Consider the following 21,353-nt stretch of genomic DNA (forward strand, 5'->3'; position numbering starts at 1 on the left):
AATCATTGTTGACATTTATTAACGATTGGAAACCCCTTATATGGGCTTTTTGCGCAAAAAGGAGAATGAACTTGTCATAAGTGGGTTTGAAGACTGACATAAGGTTGGTTTATGGAAATCAGAAGAGTTAGATACTGTTATGGAGCAAGTTAAGTCTATAAAGCCGATAGATGGAGAGTCAGAAATCTTTTTCTTTTCTTTTATTTTCTTCTAAGTTTTTATGTTTAAAACGTTTGGTATTTGAATCTAACTTTTGCATATCGCTTTTTCTTTGTTTCTCTTTTCAAGCTTTAATAAAAATAGCTTTTGTAACAAGTGAAAAGAAAAAGGAAGAAGTCTGTCTCTTCTTTTCTAACCTCACTAGATATATTAATATGACAGCCCCCTCCACAAACCCACAAAGATTACATCCAGCCTCTTATGAACTTAACTTGTGCCTCCCCGTGTCCTGATTGAACACATCCATGCATTTGATCACTGCTGCCTCCTTCTCCTCCTCTGTTCTGTCCAAGAGGGAGAGGCTTTTCAAACCATCAAGCTTTCCTACCTGCCTTGCTCCAAATCGTCTGGGACCCCTAGAAGACTGCTTAAGTATTTACTCTTGCTGTCTTTTAATTTTCTTTGTTTTTTGGTGGGGAGTACGCTTTGCCCTTTCGGCAGGAACAGAAATGTATCTTGATTTTTTTTTTAATACCTTTGGGAATTTAAGATTTTGTTTTGATTTTTTTAATCATTTGCATTATTTGTATTTGCATCGGTGCAGTTGTTCTTTGTGAGCCATCTTGGGGGTGATAAGTTCTTGGGAGCCAGTTAGACTTCGAACACCAGTACTGCTTGCCGAAGAAAGGAGGGCTGGTGATCAAGCGTGAGGAAAGATGGCTCCCATTGCAAGACTTCAATCAAGTACCACAACTGCTGAACTAACCCTAGGGATAACAGCATTGCAATTTAAGTTCCATCACTCTGCCGTGGTAATCTAAAGAAGTCTCGTCACTTGAAATAACAGCCCTATCAGCAGTCATCTGGCTTCCCAGAGAAACTAAGAGACCAACCTGTAGCTGCTGCTGCTGCTGCCGTCTCATTATCTGCTGCTTCAGTAGATGGTTCCTTATGTTACAGCCATTCACCAAGGCTGAGGCTGGGACTGCAGGTGGGATCTCTAGTGGCTCCTGAAGTCTAGCAATGATTTGAGATCTCTTTAAAAAAGGGGGAAATATTGTTACTCTTTTAACCAGGACAAACACTAAAAGGGCATTTAGATCATCTGTCCAAACTTTCCAGATAAGACCGATGGAGTGGCTCTCAGTTCCAAAATCACACCAAAGCCAAGCTGTGCACCAACCATAGTTTAAAACCAAAACCATGGTCTGAGCTTCCAATCAACCATGGTTTAGAGATTACCATATTTTTCGCTCCATAAGGCACACCTACTTTGGGGGGGGGGGGATTCAAGAAAAAAAATATTATTTAAAGGGAGCGCTGAGCAGAGCCTGTATGCATCCCAGGCTCTGCTCAGCACTCTCTTTCATGAGCCGCATGGAGTGTGTGTGCGGCGCTTGCAGTCACTGATGGGCTGCCCTTCTCCCTCCTCGGGGAAAAGCCCTCAAGAGCCATACACACACTCCGCGCAGCTCTTTAAAGGGAGCGCGGCTCTTGGGGGCTTTTGCGGGAGGTGGGGGAAGTGAGAGAGCCTCGCTCTGTCCCTTACTCCACCTTCCACAAAAGCCAGGGATAGCCGCGTGAAGCCTCCCCAGGAAAGCGGGATGAAGGCTCCCCGCTGCCCTGCGGAGGCTTCACGGGCTACCCCAGAGCTGCTCAGGAGCTTTGTCGGGGCTGGCGGGGGAAGCCCGGGTCCCCCCCCGCCCCCAGGGATCACACATTCACTCCATAAGATGCACAGACATTTCCCCTTAGATTTTAAGAGGAAAAAAGTGTGTCTTATGGAGCGAAAAATACGGTATCTGCCTTGCTTTCCTTTGGACAGTTCTCCCATCTCTAGGTACAGGAACCTCTAGAGGAAGAACCACCCATCATAAATATGATTTGTCTATTCAGAAGTCACCCCAACCCATATTTAAGCTTCCGAAATAATGAGGTATCTGAATTGTGCAACCAAGTTCCAGTTCCTGTCTATGGGGCAAGTAAGAACTGTTGTGCATCTAAGCAAAATAAGGACAATGTGTCATACTGGCTTGTCAACAATCACTCGCCCAATCCTCTGCATCCAGGCACATGAGCTTTTGCAAACTGAGGAAAAGCCACTTGAAGTCTGGCTTCACCCCCTTTTGGGCAATTACTGTAAACCAGGAATCTTTCTAATGTTTGTAAGGCCAAATAGCATCCAAATCACCAGAAGCATTCTCTCTCTCTCTCTCTCTATAAGACAGAGAAAAAGAAACAACTGTCCCCAATATATTCATGTTTGTCCATACCAGGTGATTGTGAATTTCTGTAAAGAAGGACAAGAGGGCCATTGTGGAAAGCTGAATGGGTTGGGCCAATTAAATTTTATTTTATTTACATCCCACCAAGGCTGCATGCACATAATAAGAACAGTTAAAATTCACCCTAAAACTACACACCACCACAGAAAAATACAAGAACTAGCCTAAACCTAGTCCATAAAAAAGGCCCAGAGGGATAAAAGAGTTTTCACTCCACATCTGAAGACCAGTGGAAGTGAGGATCTCCGAGGAATGCGAATTCCACAATTGTGGAGCCACAGTTAAGAAGGCCCTGTCCCTAGGATATACCAATTTGACTTTCATCAACGAGAGGGCCTCCGAGATAAATGCGAATGCCAAGGAAATTGCTATGAGAACAGGAACCGTATTTTTCGCTCTATACCAGACTACAAGACGCACCTAGTTTTTGGAGGAGGAAAACAAGAAAAAAAATATTCTGAATCTCAGAATCCAGAACAGCAAGAGGGATCGCTGAGCAGTGAAAGCAGCAATCCCTCTTGCTGTTCTGGCTTCTGTGATAGCTGCGCAGCCTGCATTCGCTCCATAAGATGCACACACATTTCCCCTTACTTTTTAGGAGGGAAAATGTGAGTCTTATAGAGCAAAAAATACGGTAAGTCGTCAAGCAGTCTGGACCAAACCAGTTCACCACAAAATCAGTGTAACAGATGCTGGCCACATTAATCCTATCAGTTTCCTGGCAGATAAATTTTCATCCAATTAAATTTTCATTATTATTATTATTATTATTATTATTATTATTATTATTACTATTATTATTATTATTAGCATCACCATCATCTAAATTTGTATACTATCCTTCATCTGAAGATCACAGGGTGGTTTACAACATAAAAATAAAAAGGGAGAACACAAAAAACATTTTTAAAAACCCCAATAATGGCCCTCCCACAAACACATTTAAAATGCCACATAGTGTAAATCAGCCCAAGTCCTGCTCTTAATGAGCTGTGAAATAAAGCCTTCGAAAAGGGAGGGCTAGATGAGGTAATAACCACAGGTATCCAAAGCATATAAGTGACTGTCAACCTTAAGGTAGGATATAATGTGTCTGATCTGTGTTGAATTACTGGAACCAGGAATTGGTATTTTGGCCCAGATAGGAACAGCCTGTAGGAGGAGATATTTTTAAAGCATGCATTTATTTGATCACATGTTTATACTCAATTATCTACTGGCCATTTTCAGGCTGTACTGTTGTAATGCTATCTTTGTGGGAATGCCTTTAAAGATGCTTTTATACCTTCAACCATGGTATCTTTCTGGAGCAGCTATCTGAGTTAAGGGTGGGTAGCACTGGTTTCTGGTGGTTCCAGTCCTACTGGGACAGTCATTTCCAGAGGGTTATGCTTGGGGAGTGCTCTTCAGCACCAATTAAAGTGCTGGTTTTAACATACAGGGACGTAAACAGCTCAGGACCGCAATACCTCAAGGACCGCCTCTCCCCATATGAACCAGCCCAGACCCTGTAATCTTCCTCTGAGGCCCTTCTTTGTGTACCTCTTCCACAAGAGGTCCAGCGAGGAGAACAGGATAACTTTTCTTTGGTGGCTCCCCATTTGTGGAATGCCTTCGTGGCACATTTTTAGGTGCCAAGCAAAAAGAAGACTTTATTTCACAGCTCATTAAGAGCTTAATAAAATGCCATCTCCTGTAATCTGAAACCCAAAGATGAGCTATATATCTGACTACATTCTGTTAGTCTGGAGTGCAGAACGTTTTGAGGTACTCAAAGCAACGTCAGGCAGGATGCCAGAGTTAGCTAACTTTACAGCTTGTTTGAATGGCAGGGAAACACAGGGAAAAGTAATTTACAATTGCAAGAACCTTGCATCACTTTGGCCAGGGCTCTTCAGTGTTCTCCTACAAATCCCTTATCTCAGAGGAAGGAGGAAGCACCTCTGGATCATACATGGTGTTAGAAACTGAGATATGAAAGCTAGGAGCTAAATGGCACCTTACACCTAGGTTACGGGAACAACAACGGAATGTCTAGGTGCACTGTTTTAGAACAAGAATACAAAGCTGAAAATGAATGATCTGCAGCTGAAATATTATGTTCATTTTTCACATGGTCTAGTCCTTCCCCTGCCCACCCCCCTAATATTCTTAAGAGGGTCTCTTCGCCAGTCTTCAGAGTGTTGCTGGAAGAGGGGAGGCAGAAAAAGGTCCTCCTTTCCTTCCACTCTGCAGTTTTACTCTCAAATCTTAGGGGCAGTACTGTGCCCAGAGCTCAGAAACTGTTTGGGCTAATGAAATTTCCTGTCACAAAATGCACCTAGAATAATGGGAGTTTCGAACACTGACGATACAGTCCATAGTGGGTGAGCTGAAGAGTTTGTGCTGCTCTGTTTCTTAAGCCTTTCACAGAAAGCAACAGCACTGGCCTGATTTGCACCACCTGGGGCCCTCATTAAGAATTAACACAAGGCTGGATCCCTTAGATGGCAGTCTTGGGCATCTGCAGAACAGCCCAAGAACAGCAAAGGGGCCCACTGTCCCAACAGCACCATCATTCTGGATTGCAGGGGCAACCATAAAAGTTGGGAGGCAGAATGAGAGAGTTCTCGGTTTGCACACCCTGATTCCTCCAGATTAAAAGGGGAGCCACTGAAGTTGTTCGACTCAAGGTCTTACATATCCTGGAACTAGCTGTATTTGGGTGGGGGGAAGGCAGTGGTGAGGGGTGAGAGTTGTTATCTAGAAACCATTCACCATCAGTGATGAGGAGGGCAGAGACCTAAACCAAAATCTCATAGGGGATACTTGGAAAAGAAGAATCAAAACACAGAGAATAGCCCAACGAGGTAGGAAATTATACTGTCTGCTCCTTCGTCGCCATCTGCCTCGTAATCTGCTTCAGCCTCCAGTACTATTTTACATTATTGATGACATTTTGTTATTACTGGCAAAGAAGGATATGTACATTATACAGCTAGCATGCTCAAAACTGGGCCACATTTCCTTTGTTTGCCAAATGGAAACCTGCATCCTTTGTTTGAGTGTCCGTGTTATCAGAAGATAAGGAACGAAGAAAAGCGTAGCTGCCTTTTGACATCTGACAGTTAGGATCATGCTAGAATGAAGAAAACAGGAAGTCAGCAAGGAAACCTTGGATTGTGTTGTTGGAGAGCAAAGCAGAAAAGGGATTTTGGGGGGTGGGGGGAAGAGAGATGTGGGTGGGTGGGTGGGCGGGGCTGGCTGCATCATGCAAAGAAAGAAACACCACTTTGGTAATAACATCCATGAAGAAAAGAAAAAGCCCCCAAAGGAGGTGTCTGAAATCACTTACTTCTATGGTGCATGTTTGCCGTACTTGTTGCCTATACAAAGTCCACAATTGCAAGAATACAATCACTCGCGATACAGTTTCCTAGAAGTTGCAAACCTCTACCTCACACTGCACTTTGATAGCATCAGTGAACATGATACTGGTGAACATTTTGCTCCCTTAACTATCTGGTTTCCTGTTTCACACCCTCTCCCCTCTGACCTGCACAGGAAAAAATCAGGGCCAGCTCCAGAGAGCAAAAAGGCTAGAAATTTGCAGCGAAAGGGCACCACCGTCCCACAAGTGCTACCATTCTCACTTATGGAGCACTCAGGAAGTTGGAGGCAGTTTTGGAGAGTTCTTGGTCAGCGCATCTGACCTCTTACAGGTTACTAGGGCGCACTGAAGGTGCCTGGTCTGAATCCTAAAGCCAGCACCGATGCAATAAACAAGGATTACTCTCTAGGAGAAAAACGTACAGAGGCTGCAAGCCCACCTCCCCTTTCCAAATCAGATGATAGTCTGTAGCTCAGTTTTGAACAAATGTAGGCTGCCTGCAGGGGAAGATCTGAAGTAGCAAGGATTCAATTTGCTTGCCCTACACTTGAAAGGCACTCAAAGCTCTCATGCCTATTTCCTCCCAATCTGTCTGGCTGTGTATGTGCTGAAGCAAACAGGTTTATCACTGGGATGATCAACAGAGCCTATTGCTGAGGGCAACTGCATTAAATAAGCCCATTGTGGAGGGCTGTTCTTGCTGGCAGAACTCCCACCTCATTTCTGACTCAATTTCATTCAGAACACAAGAATAATGTCCCCCCACCCTCCCTGTATTAGTAGGGGAAAGTAAGCATTCAAGCTCAGCGCTAATTATGGCTTTAATTATATAAAGGTGCTCTGTACATGCCCCACTGCAATAAAGGCAATTGGATTCATTTCTCTGCAAGGTTGTGCGAAGAGTTGCAAAGCTTTGGAGTGAAGTTTGATACAGAAAATGTAATTAGCTTCTGAGGGAAAAAACGTATTGTTTTTGTACGCTGCAACAAACACAACAATAGAGGAAATGACAATTGGCAATCAGCACCCTGCAAAATTACATTAAACAACAACAAGGAAAGTTCCTTATTTTCACCACTAGTGGGAACTACAGTATTCCCTTCTGCTAAGACAAAAAAAAAGGGCATGCAAGTATAACAGCTAAGAATAGCTCACCGCACATGATCAAGACGACATTGCTATCTGCATCAAAGGTTAATGAACCTATTCCCCTCCCCCCTCTCATCATTTAGAAAGGAACTCATTTGCCTTCTCATTCAGAGGCTAAGTCAAACAAGATGATGCATAATGCAAAATAAGAGGGCTGTTTGACCAATTAAACAATCACCTGCCTTTTAGCAGATTATACAGTTAATCATGTAAAGTTAAACCTATCAACCAAAACCTCATTATAGGTACAATTGTAATTTACAACTGTATCAACAACAAAACACCACACTTTCTTAGAGAAGCGATTCTTCATCTTCCCCTTGGCATTCCCCAATGCAGGAACACACCAGATCCAATATTCAGCCGCAAACAAAGAAGTTCCTTTGTAATCAGTGGTGCTACAAGTTTTATTTTCTCTTGTGGATCAAAATTAGTTACCCAATCAACTGCCACCCTATTTGATTAATCTTCCAAATAAAAGCTTTCAGCCCTATTGCGCAAACAATTACACTGAAATCACAGGAAAATGATATACTGGGAAGATTTTCAAAAACAACAACTTGGTGGGGCCAGGTCAACTCAGGACAGTTAGATCAGTTCAGGATAGCACCCATGTTTTGGGAAGTTTAGGGTTCTTGTTGTCTTGCCTTTCTCTCCTTCCCGTGCTACATAAACTTTTCCTCCCTCCCTCCACTGATAAATAAGTTTTAAGGGCATTGCATTAGAAGAACCGTTAATTAAAAGCAAACTATTTTTAGAAAGTCTGAGTTCGTAAACAAGTTGGGACAGCCACTTTCCAATGCAAAAATATGTTTCTGGCAGATTTCGAGGACCAGGAGAGGGCTCTTCACTGTTACTGGCATCAGCAAGCAACAGGCCAGTAACAGGCACTTCAGAAATAACCCACTTTGTGGCCTGTGTGCTAGAAAATAATTAGCCCCAGGTCTTCAAAACAGGAGTCTTAATATTGGCTTGGGAGCATCCTTTAAGCTGCCTTGGGAAGAGCCTTCTGGACCCAAAGATGGGACAAAAATCAAAATACAATTAAAGGTTTGTGGGCCACTCTTCTCTCTTAGAAGTGAAATTCTAAGAGAGGGAGGGAGCCCCGCGGGAGCTGCCTACATAACTCTGCATCCAGAGAGAGCACCAGACCACACACACATTACCAAAACTGGACACCTGCCACAAATGTGTACAAGTTGGTGTTTAGCAGATGCAACAGAGGGCTCCATAAGCTGATAACATGGTGGTCCTTTTAAGAAGACCGGCAGAAGCAAAAGTAACCTTCCCAGGCCTATCAGCATTTATAAAGCCTCGTCAGGTGGCTGATCACTGTTGTTGCAAGAGTTCTGGAGGTGCAGACCCAACACTGCCAGGAAGTAACCTGCTTTGTTACTCTGGCTCCAGGTTACTGCCAGTGCTTCAGCTTTTAGGCAACTTAAGCTCCGGCCCCTCCTGGTGTCCTGTGAATATTCAGTTAATCAAAGCAAGGCAGACTCATGCTATTGCTGACTCACACATGGCATTAAAATGTTTAGCTGTCTGCATGCTGCATTCTACTTTACCTGTGGCGCAATGGGTCGGTGTGTCTGGCTGTTCACCAGAAGGCTGGTGGTTCAAGCCCACCCAGGGTCAACTGTGGCAGGGATTCCTGAATTGGGGTGTGGGTGTGTACTAGATGAACTTTGGGTTCCCTTCCAATTCTACAATTCCGTGTAGCACTACACTGGCTTTTGACCCTTGAGATGTATATTTCTAGGACCCACCTTATTTCTGTGACTGCAAGTTGTTTTTAAACCGCAAGTTGTGTTTTAATTGTTGCAGCCCATCCAGGGGCCTTATTAATTGCCCACCCTTCACCTTAAGGTCCCAGGGTGGGTTGCCAGCGGGGTTATTTATATCTTATAAATGGCACTTCATCCAGAAAATGGTTTTTAGGGTAGTATACAAAGAAATTTAAAAATTACATCCCCCCTCCAAAAAACAACAACACTCCATTAACAAAACATTAAGACAATTGAACAGTACAGAAAAATTAAGAGGAATAAAACCATTCAACCAGTTAAAAATGTCACAATCTGAAATGTCTGGGCAGAGAAAAAGGTTTTTACTTGCTGCCAAGAAGTACACAGTGTAAGTGCCAGATGCAATTCCCATGGAAGGACATTATTCAACCACAGAGAAAGGTCTCCTCCAACATTCCCAATGCAGGGACAGAGGTGCTCCTTCAGATACTCCAACTGGGCATGGCAGCAAATAGGGAGCCAATGCAACTCCTTTAGAACCAGTGTAACTTGGCTCCATCTTAGTAAACCAGCCAAATGCTATACTAGACAAAGTTTCAGTAAATGGCAGCCCTGTGCACAACACATTACACACTACAGCTCCCATCATCCCTAGCTAGCAGGACCAGTGGTCAGGGATGATGGGAACTGTAGTCCAAAAGCAGCTTGGAGATCCAAGTTTTGGAAACCCTTGCTTTTTACAGTAATCCAATCCAGAGGTTACTAGAACATGGATCATAGCTTATGAGACAGTGGCAGATAGGTCATGGCGCCCCAGACACTGATCTTGTTACACATGCACTGGGACAATTTGAAGGGTGGGATGGGGGAGAAGAGTCAAAATAATATTATTTTATTAAGATGCAGGTACGCACAGGACTGTACCTGGGATTTTTCCAGGCCCAAGCTAAGATTTGGAACACTGATTTCTAGTAAGACATTTACCTGACTTGGCTACTTAGAGTAGTTAAGCAGACATGTGCGAAGAGTTCTGCATTAGTGACTCAGTTGCAGGAACGAAGAAATGAAACCTGCAATTAGCTTAACATCATAGGTATGACACACATCCCAATCAGGTCTCAGGGCCTAAAGAGTAAGTGGGTGTTTGTGTGTGTTACAGAATGGATACAGGACAGCCTTTCCTCTAACCATGTGTGCATTATCTATTTCAGAAGCTCTCCCGCCCACACCCATCAAAAACTTTGTCCCTTTGTGTCAGGGCATTTAGCGGTTGCATACAAACAATAGTTTCCTGGAGACTTGAAAAGTTTTTCAAGAGTAACAAGAGATAGACCTTTCCTCCGCCTCGCCCCCCCAGCCAATTTTATTATTTGGCCAGACGTGGAGATCATTGTTTCAGCACCAGGCATAATGATGATCCCTTTGCTCATCCTCTTCTCAGGGAAGGCAGGTGGTCTTAAACAACCTTACACTTGCTTTCTTGTTTGCAAGGGACTCCTTCCTTTATTTGCCTTTGCCTCCAGTTCAGAGATTCTTTTAAAGATAAAAATTGAGTCTTTCTGTTCTGAAATCTCTTGACGCTTCTCCCAGCCTTTCTCTCTCCCCCACCACTTCTCTTTAAACACTAGCATTGATAAAAACGATGTAAGCTCAGCAGGGCCCCTGCTTCTCCCACCCATTTACTTGATATATAACCATGTGAAATACTGTCAGACTCTGGTTTCGAAGCTTATCTCAGAGGCTGCCACTCAAGGGAAGGCTTTGTTTGAAGTCTGTAAGCGATCTGACGGGGTAGACAGTTTTGTTAGGCGAAGCACTTTCAAGTTCTTCCTTTCCTCCCCCCCTCCTTTATAAGTGGCTGGCCCAATGTGTCTCACACAAAGCCAGCCCTGATTTCTTTGATGGGAAAAAAAATGGCAACAAGAGCACAACACCTGGTTGGCATCTATATCAAGGGCTACCCTCTCAAAAAAAGTAAGAGCCACCAATTTCCATGGAACGACTATTATATTGTCTCCCATTCCAAATATGAGAGGCCCTGCTCAAGAACATCTTCCAAAAATAACTGAACAATTATTAACAGGCAGGGCAGGGAGGTGAAATTTTATGGCACTGAGGCATCAAGACCATATTGTGCCATATTATGTTCAAGCCAGCCTTTTCCATTCAGCTTATGAAACACAACAGTAATACACTCACAACAGAGCCCAACCTTTTTCGGTGGATAGGATAACGAATTCCCATTTATTATATCCCATCTCTCCCTGTCTCTTCCTCACACGTCCACAAATCTTTAAATTGGGTTGACACATGGAAGTCAGAGCAAGCTTGTTTTCTCCTGCTCTGGAGGGCAGGACTCGAACCAACGGCTTCAAGTTACAGGAAAGGAGATTCTGATTAAACATCAGGAAGAACTCCAAGACAGAGAAGTTTTTAAGAAGAGGAAAAATACACATCATATATTTGCCAACTTGCAAATGTGAAACAACACCGGTCATTCCAGCTGATTCACAGGACCAGCCCACAGCATTTAGGCACATGAGGCAGGTCCCCAAATGGTGACCACCTCTCTGCCAGGGGAGAAAGGGTGAGGGAAGATCTACATCAGCAACAGGGGGGGACACTGGGATCTGCTGCCTCTATGGATTTTGCCGTGTGAGGCAGTCGCCTCACCTTGCCTCATGGGTGGGCTGGTCCTGCATGGTAGGCATTCAAAGGATAACTGGAACATCACAAACTTTTCTCTTTTTATCTCAGGAGATTCAAAAATGTGGGGGGTAAGTAGAATGTAGCTTTACCAGTCAGCAGAAGCCCCCTTGTCCTTAGCATTGCTACTCTGGGGGACATTTGATCATTAGCATTTGCCAACGAGTCAGGTGCGAATGGGGCAAAATCTCCTCCTGATGCTTCTTGTCAGACATGATGAATCGGGGTGCTTTGGGAATTACTTGCTCCCTGATACCTAGAGTTTTAGTCGTTGCTGAAGTTCTTCTTAGTTATAAAGAACACAAATACAACACAGATACCATAATGACATTTCCCTCATTGCTCCACCTCCCCTTTCCCCCAGCAATAGTGATTTTACAGAAAGAAGCGATTATATGAACACCTTATTTTAGCTTCTGTGAGGCACGGGTGAAGATAGCATGGAGTTAGCAGTGCGGTCTGAGAGTCATCAGGTGAGCAGTGGCGCACAAGCAGGAATCCCAATATTTGTTTATGACCTCCAGATTTGCTAATTTGCCTGCGAAAGTTTGCTTTATGAGTCCAAGGTTGTCTGCATATGTAACTAAAGACAACCATGTTGCAAAAAAAACCCCCAAAAAGCGGCATCTGGTTTTCTTTCCTACGGGTCACTTTGACACTATGTGTAATCTCTTCTGATATTGCTGTTTTCCAAATGTTTTTTTGTACCACAGTTCAAAAGTAAGGCCCTGTAGCCATGCTTGGGCTATTGCCAGCCATGCAGCAGCCAAGAAGATGGTCAGCAGTTTTTTGTTTTTAAGCGGCCTGTTCTCTCCCTCGACGATGGAGAGGGGAAGCAACTGTGGGGTAAAGAGGACTGCTCCCCCGAGTGTCTTCAACATTTTCCTAACTCATTGTATCCCAGGCTGCCTTTAACCTTTGGGCATTCCCACCAGAGATGGAAATATGTTCCTTTGTGTGTGTGGCCCCTCCGGCAAGAGGGTCCTACGTCCGAGCTCATGTGGGAATGCTGAACTGGGGCCTTTATGCCATGTGTGCAAGCTTATATCTGATTTCCCCAATGCACACATAAATGGATTTGGCTGGTTTACACAGCCACATATTTTTTCCATTCTTGATCTTCTGTGTGAAACTTTTGGTCTGTTTCCAGGGTTTGTTTCAGAGCTTCTCTCTCTAGCTAATGGCAGAAAAGAGTTTCTCTGAGCACAGGGAAAGTTTCTTAAAAGGGGCAGAGAGAGGGGAAGGAACTGGCTTTTTATTGCTTTCACACACACAAACCCTCCATTGCAGGTTGAGCTGACAGAGCAGTATACAAGAAGCCTGCAATGCAGTCACTGCACTGAACCTCACTCAGCCATAAAGTCCATGGGGCCAGTCACAGCCTCTCAGCCTAAACCACCTCGCAAGGTTGTTGTGAGGACAAAAGAGTGGGGAAAGCACTTACACCCTGGAGGAAATGTAATGTGTTTAAATAAATGAACAAATAAATATACTATTATTGCAGATTGGAGAATTATGCTGAGAGAAGGAGAGTAGCCCGTAGCAGCCCTGCTATGTTCACTGTTATTGATACCAGCTTGAAATGCCAGGGATTGAACCTGGAGCCTTCTGCATGCCAAGCAGGTGCTCTTCTGTTGAGCAACAGCTCTTCAAAGAACCTCTACGAAGAGCAAGATGTTTTCTTGCCCTGCTACTACTGAGACTTTTCCCCATAACCACCCAACCTCAGACAGCACCACGCTCTCATTCCTGCAGAGGGCAGCTTGCCCATAAATCCAGCAAAACCTAAAAGCCTTTTTCATCTTACGCAGGGTTCCCTCCTGCCTTTCCGTCTGGTGAGTCCTTCTGGTTTTCCCTACAAGGTTGCGGTAGCGCCAATGACAAACTGCCCCACCTTGGGCCTGCCTATAAAGGAGGGGTTGACTCATGCAATCAGTTTGTTGTGTTGTGGCAGGTGCTCGCTAACCAAGAGGCTGATGAGGTTCAGAGGAGTCAGGTAATTGCACATGCGGCAGAAACTGCCTTTAAAGGAAAGTGACAGCTGGATGTGTGAAGTGAGGTGGTGGTGGGAAATCTGATAAAATTATTGGTGAGAAGCTGAACACAGGCCTCATAGTTAGGAAAAGCAGAGAAAATGCAGTATCCTACTGCTCTCTCTGGCCCTATTCTATCACTGTGACACAGGGAAGGGAAAAGAGCAATAGATAAAGATGTTTTTGGAGTGGACAGGCCTTTTGAAGAATTATAGAATTGTAGAGTTGGAATCTTTTGCCCAACATGGGGCTCGAACCCACAACCCTGAGATTAAGAGTCTCCTACTCTACTGACTGAGCCATCTCTTGGCCCCCAAGAAAAACAAACCAATATTTACAGTGGGAGTGTTTACATGCAAGGCAAGTGATGCAACTTGCAACTGTGTCTTGGGTCTTTGGAAATCTAATAACTGCGGAGGGGAGAGACTGTCCTTAAGAATGCAGCACACACAGTAAGGGAAGGTTTAAGCCAATGGTGTGGGACTTTTGGCCCAGCAGTCAGATGCCTCCAAGCCTCTATAGCTGGCCCTCAGGACCCTCCCTAGGCTACAACCCCTCCCCTGCTCTGCACCCTCCTCAAATTCTTTTGCCTGGCTAGAAAGCGATAATTCAACAGGCTTGTTTGGATGTGGGATGCAGAGATTCAGCCTACTGTACAAATGTTAAGAGGGGGTTGGACTAGAAGATCCCTTGTGGTCCCTTCCAACTCTACAATTCTGTAATTCTATGAGCTACACCCAATGCTCCCTCCACATTTGTCTCTGGCCCCACCCACTACTGGCATATGGCTGCTGGGATGAATAAGGCTTCCCCCTCTTAGTGCAAGTCTTACATCCCCAGTCAAGAGAATGGTGAACACACACACACACACACACACACACACACACACACACACACACCTCATGCACCTAGCATGGCCATTTGCAGCAGGAAATAAATTCCTATTTCACAGGCTGTCCAGTTATAGCAGGGTCACCACCAGGGACGCGGACTTATAAAAAATATTGGGGGGGCCCGGGAAAGCTCATGAATAATAAATAAGCTCATGAATATGCAAATAAAGTGGCTCCGGCCCTAAATAGGGCAAGCCACGCCCCCCAGCCAGCCAATCAGCTGGCTGGGAGGTGTGGCCAGTCGGGATTCCCCTGTTCTCGCGGGGGCCAGGAGGAAGGAAATTCCCCCCGGCAGTGCCTTGGCAGTGGCGGTGGTGCTGCGAAGCAGCGAGGCAGGAGCCCCCGCCCCCGGGGATTCCCTAATCTCGCGGGGGACGGCCGGGGCTCTCCGACTAGGGCGCGCGGCTGGCTGGCTGGCTGGCGAGGGAGCAGGTGGGGAGGAGGCGGGGGGCGGCGGCGGCGCTCTGCTGGAAGGGCGCCCGAGATTATTGGGGGGGCTGAGCCCCCCCAATAATTTTTTTGAGGGGGCTCGAGCCCCCTCAGGCCCCATGGAGTCGGCGCCTATGGTCACCACAGTCGGCCCTACTGTTAGTCAGAGGGAGAAGGCCATCTCAGGTGGCAGATGCTGAAGGACATAAGAGCGGATGGAGTCGTGTGCAGGCACACTTTCTGCTCTACATTCCCTAAGCCTGGGGATGCCAATGTCGCACCTTCCAGATGCTGCTGCACTATGGCTTCTGTCATCCTTGGTCACTGGTCATTGAGTAAAACAAGCGCTGACTACAACCCTTGGTTGTTGCCTTTTAAAAGATGGTGCCTGCTAATGCATCTAACACTTTATTGAAGCCAGTTATTTTTGCTAGTGATACCCTTGTCCTGCAGCAATGGGCCCCAGAGGTTGATCACCCTTTGTTTTAAAGGGGTGAAAATCCTGGCGGTTCCTACTTCAGTTTGTAGGTAAAGCACACCCAGGAAACAGCCATGTAAGATCACCATTACAAATGTCAACAATGGCTTTCTTCATTCTTTTCTGCCACACCAACACTCTAAAACCCTATTAAGACAGCAATGATATACTTTGCATTTACGCCACACTGTTCAAGAGCTGAAGGCATTCCCCATTCATTCTCAAAGAAATTCTGTAATGCACCTGATAATCCTTGTCCTCATCTTTTTTGGGGTGGAGCAGTGGGGCTGAAGCTTGCCTAAGACTATTCTGAGTTCACAGCAGAAGCAAGATTTGAAGCTTAAGACTATCTGGTTTGCAGACCTCTCACGCTGTGCCACACGCTAGCATGGTCCACGACACCTGATGCATTCTTCCACAGCCTCAAAAAAAACCCTAAACGACACACACCTTTAAGGATTTTTCTGACCAAAGAAGATATAGAAATGTACTGTTTACTTTAAAAAGGTGAAATGCTATTCAGGTCAAGTCCCTATTACCTAAAAGGCAAGTGCGGGGGGGGGGCGGTGTGCAAAGGAGTGAAGAGAAGAGGTGATACGTAAGAAAAAGAAACCATTCTATTCCTCCAATTGAGATTGTATTTACAAACTGTAGCCACCTCAATTTTTTTCCCTTGTGTCATTTCATTATTACAGAATTGAGATCACCAGCCATCTGCAGTTTCATTTCATCAAGCTCCGATTTGTCCTTGGAGCAATGTCATCTGGGACAAGAACATTGGGAAGAAAGGGGAAAAAAGGCTGGCTTTCTACTGCTGACAGCTCTTTCTGCCTTACTGTTAAATGTGCTCCCCGCTCCACCTGCCAAACACACACACACACTTTTTGGAAATTTCAACACTTTGAATTGTTTGCATTTTCATTTCAAAACACAACAATGCACAAACCCACCGACAAGAAGCTCATTATTTAACCAGTGCATGATAACACACTCTATAAAGCAATTAACAGTGTTTATTTGTAGATAACCAAAGCATTTGAAAGCTGTAGCTTACAAATCCTTGGAAATTGCTTATAAACTTCAAACATGTTATCTATGGGTCTAAAAGAAACATCCTCCTCCTTGCTTTCCCTCTGCATATGCTTCAAGCACCATGCTGTTCCGTCAAGAGGGAACCGGGGGGGGGGGGGGGGGGGAGGAAAGCAGGAGAACATTTGCAGCATTGCAAACGATGCTCCAAAACTGTCATCTGCAAATAAATAAATAAAGAATCTCATAGAGGAAAGAGACTAATGTGAATAAAATGTTGGAAAAGTGCAGGACTGTTTTGCTGCAACATATCAGGTGATGTCCCTGAAGAGCCAGTGGAACGCAACCATAAAGGACGATTCCGTGGAGGTAGGGTGCAAAAGGTTTAGGACAGTTATCCAAGCCTTGGCCTTGAAAAACTTCTTTCCTTTGCAGTGGTTCAAAAGCCCTGAAAGTCCAGCTTGACCAGAGAACATAGCTGGGCAAAAATGAGTGAGAGCTTAAGACAGACAGCAGCAGCAGCATGTACCAAATGCATCGCTCTCAAAAATCATTGCTTACCTCTGGCCTTAGTAGATGCCTACGGAAAGAATGTGAAGCAATGTACAAACAGAAAGTGTTCAGGTATCATCATCATCATCATCATCATGATTATTAAGTGCTCAAGGGCTAAGCTCCACAGTTTGGGTTACAGCACTGCACCACCTCACGAAACAAGAGATTTAAGGGGCACTGGAAGGGAAGAGACCCAGAAAGAGCTTAAGCAACTTGCCTCATATTGTTTTAAGAAGTCTGTGGCATCATTTGGAACAGAACTGACATCTCCTGGACCAGAGCCTCGCACTGTAGCCGCAAGACCATTCTTTCTCAACACCAGCTTGCGAAATGAATCATGACATGAGCGGGTGAACAATCCTGCCTCCCAGATACATCTCCATGAAGCAAATTGGCAGCAGCTCAGCTATTTGGCCTGAGATGCCAATGTCCATCCTCTCTGCCCCCACCCCACCCCCAAACCCCCACTCCCCCAGAAACATATACAGTATTCCATTTTCCCATGGGGCAGCCAAAATGCTGAACAAACCATGAGAATTAAGTAGATAAACGTGAAGGAAGACTAACATGTTTAATTATAAATAGAGCCATGCAGATTTACTTCAGAACATGGGAGAGCTTTCCGCACCCCAAAGTTTATATGGCATTTCTTAACAACGAGGGTGTTCCCTTACTAGGCTTGCGCATTAGTGCACAGCCAGAATGGGAAATGAAACTGAATGCCTATTACATACTGTTTTACCTGATCGGCTGGTGTAACCTTGCTTTCTGGTGCTTCTGTTTATTTTGCTATAGGGTGGTTTAGTGTTTTTATCATTTTACTGTACAGTTATCTTATATCAGTATCTACGTATTGTACTCTTCCTTGGTATCCATACAGATGCAAGGTGAGTTGTTTAAATATTTTAATAAATAAATAAAAACAAAATAGTACTACTTTCAGATTACAGGTTGCCTTGGTCATGCTCTCAAGCTGCAGTAATTATTAATAATAGTAATAATAGCAATAATAGCAATAATAATAATAATAATAATAATAATAATAATAATAATAATTTACTTATACACTGCCCTGGCTGGGTTTCCCTCTGCAAGTTTTAAAAACAATACAGCATAAAACATTAAAAACTTCCCTAACCAGGGCCACCTTCAGTTGTCTTTTAAAAGTAAAATAGTTGCTTATTGCCTTGACATCTGCTGGGAGGGCATTCCACAGGGCGGACGCCACTACCGAGAAGGCCCTCTGCCTGGTTCCCTGTAACCTCACTTCTTGCAGTGAGGGAACCGCCAGAAGGCCCTTGGCACTGGACCTCAGTGTTCAGGCTGGACGATGGGGGTGGGGATGCTCCCACCTTTCGAGAGATGCCAGCTCCATTTAATTGAACATGAGACACTATGCAAGTTTCCCGAAACTTCTTATAGTATACTTTCCCCCTGATTTTAAACTGGGAGGTACACCTTCACGTTCCACCTGAAAACATGTACTTTTGCAGCATGAAACAGTAAAAGTCAATTTTCCCCTCCCCAGCATTCCTGCCCAAGTCACAGAGGTGGACATGCCTCCTCAGTGGGTATGCACTTTGGGCTCTCAGCAGTCTTTAATTAAATTAATTTATTTCTCTCCACATGCCAGCGGTTCTCACAGAGCACTAGTGTGCCCTGGCACAGAGTTCAGGAATTAGCACACTAACTGTTAAAAGTTAATCTTCTTTCCTCCAGATTCAGGAAAAAAGGTGGATGTCCTGATTTTGCCTCTTATGATAAATTTCACTTTCAAATTAGGTAGCCTAAGAGTTGAGCTTGTTCAATGAAAGCAAAGCCCCAGCTGTCCCTGCCCCCCAAGTCAACCCTGTATGCCTTTTCATATATGTGCTATGTTAATTGCCTTGCAACTGTTGATAACTCTCACCACATGCAAGTTTGGGCTCCTCAAGTGTTTAAGTGAAGTCTCTTAGCTAACTCTTCTCTTCCCCCATCACTCCGACAGGAGACTATGTTTTTAAACAGCTGCAGGACAGCCATAAATCCAAACTTTCCTCATCACTGTATTTTCATGCCAGGAAACCCAGGAGTGGGAGGAGAGGGAGAGAAGGGGGAGGGGGGCAACACCAGTTTCCAAAGGGAGAACCTAGTGAAGCACTGAGCTACAGAAAGTTCAAGTAAGATTCAACTTTGCAAACAAGCAGTTTTTTCTAGTATCCTTTGGAGGACCAAATTGCATGGCTTCAGGGCAATGACAGGAAAGAAACAGCAGGTGGTGCCTCTGATTTACAGAAAAACTGAGACCAAACAGGGTCTCTTAGTAGCACAAAAAGCTACATATACTTGAGGGCAAAGAGCAAAGGGTAAATGTGATGGGGTTCACACCAGGTAAATAATGTCATGAAGGCTGACAACATCAACCCCACCATGTAGGAACCCCTTGCAGACGACTGCAGTGTCTGGAGGCAAGCAGTCAAGTTGTGTATTCATAGCTGTGACCAGAGGTGAAATGAGCACTGGGAGGAGCACAGAGAGAAGGAACGCCATGGTGCATCTGCAGCAGCACAACCAGACACCTTTGTCTGCCCCAGCTGCAACAAAACATGTCTCTCACTTATCGGTCTCTACAGCCAAAGGAGGAGCTGCAACCTACCAACAGTTTGACTTCACTCCCAAAGGATCACTCCTCCATTCTCTCCCAAGACAGACTGATGCTCACGCATTTGCAACTTTTTAGAGAAACAGAGACAACAGTGACTCCCTGTAAGTACAAGGGGTAACTGAGGAAGGACACACAATGTACAGAAGAAAGAGAAACAGATTATGTGAAAAACGGTTGTTATTTCTGACCTCTGCCACTCCAAAAGGCGATTTCACACCCTATGATTGCTACGCCGAAAGTGGCTTTTCTAAACAAGAGTGCTGAGAGTGACTAATGCTTCCACTGAGACAGAGCAAGTCAACAGTTAAAACTTCCCTCCGTCCCTGAACAAAGTGAATTAAGGTTAGAGAATGTCTGCTCAGTGACACCCCTGTAGTTAAAGCACTCTGGAGATCATCCTGAGAGCCCAAAGTTACTGCTGACCCCAGGGCTACCAATCCGCTTTGCAAGGAGCTGATGTCTGCTTTCGCTTTATGAATTATTTAATGGGTTAAAGCCTGGTCAAGGTTTTCTTTATGCAAGGCATGGTGATGCAGTAGCAAAGAGGACAGAAGCTTGCATTAAACAAGGTTAAAGTCATATCCAGCAACTGCACTGTCTGTCCGCAGTTTTATTGACTTAAATCATACTGGGCACTGCAGCCAACAAATCATTAGATTCATTCCATTCTTTTGATGGTTACCAACCACACACACACAACTGGCGAACATTAAACACATTGGGAGAGGGAGGCTGACAGAGTATAAGGAGAAGTCCCACAGGGAGGAAACAAGGGGCGGGCACAGATCACTGTGAAGTTCTGTCACTAAACGACAAACACACAAAATTTGTTTTCATAGAATATTAGATTCATAGAATTGTAGAGTTGAGAGGGACCATGGGGGTCATCTAGTCCAACCCCTGCAATGCAGAAATTTTTTACCCAATGTAGGGCTCAAACCCACAACCCAGAGATTAAAAGTCTCATGCTCTACTGACTGAGCCAAGGAATAATGGTTGTGGGATCAAGACCTCTCTCCTATCAATCCTGTCAGGATAGAAGACTACATAGGAACTATTTGTACATCCACAGAACAAGGGCTAGATACAAGTGAAACTGGGAAATAGCCTGAATGTGATTAGTAGGCCTTTCTACACACACACCATACATTTAAAACACTTTCAAATGCACATCCTGGGAAATGTGGTTTGTTAAAGTTTCTGGGAACTGCAGCACTGTGAGAGGTAAGCTGCAGTTCCCATGATTCTTGAGAGGGAATGTGCTTTAAATATATGGTGAATGTGCAGCCAATTTTTTTGTTTTTTTTAAAAAGCATTAGCCAGCAAGAAGTTCTGTTATCTGTTGAATCCAGCTCCAAACATCACAAGCTTTTGGTTTACATAAAGCAGGTTTAACTGAAGTGACCCTCTTGGGGGGGGTGGGGGTGGTATGTGTGTTTATGTGGTAACAAACTTGTTTTACACATTTGCATGATTAAAAAACAACAATCCTGTAGTAACTAATATTTCCCCCAAGAGAAATTGCTATGGTGATGAAAATGGCCTCATAATTTCATACTTTTCAAAAGTCTGTTATTTGCTACCGTACAGTAACACCCCCCTCCCCAGAAAAAACAAACAAACAACCGTTACCCACCACAGCCTCTGGCTGCAGTACCCTAAAGTATACTCATTCCTCTCATCTGTTACAATTAAACCCTTATTTCTTTATCTACCCATCCATCTCGTTTGCTCTTGCTGCATTCTGGAATTCCAGCAGATTTTACACTTCGTAACAGAACACTTGCGTTTGGAATGCAACATCACAGAGAGGAGTCCAAGGAGGCTGCTTGGAACTCAGTGCTGAACTCTTAAATAGTTAGGTTTTCTTCCCCTTTT

At 44.5% G+C, this 21,353-nt stretch overlaps 1 protein-coding gene across 12 annotated transcripts in view; it reads right to left on the reverse strand.

The window, feature by feature from the left end:
• MAMLD1 (mastermind like domain containing 1) overlaps window positions 1-21,353 on the reverse strand; it is a 120,617-nt gene that overhangs the window by 5,854 nt on the left and 93,410 nt on the right. For 11 of the 12 annotated variants that reach the window (XM_077922528.1, XM_077922526.1, XM_077922531.1 and 8 more), the window contains one exon: window positions 1,053-1,196. The exons of the other annotated variant lie outside the window; for it this stretch is intronic. In XM_077922528.1, the coding sequence (XP_077778654.1) occupies window positions 1,053-1,196 (144 nt within the window). The remainder of the gene's footprint in view (window positions 1-1,052; window positions 1,197-21,353) is intronic. 12 annotated transcript variants of the gene reach the window in all.

The sequence above is a fragment of the Podarcis muralis genome, chromosome Z, assembly GCF_964188315.1.
Source record: "Podarcis muralis chromosome Z, rPodMur119.hap1.1, whole genome shotgun sequence".
NCBI classification, from domain to species: Eukaryota; Metazoa; Chordata; class Lepidosauria; order Squamata; family Lacertidae; genus Podarcis; species Podarcis muralis.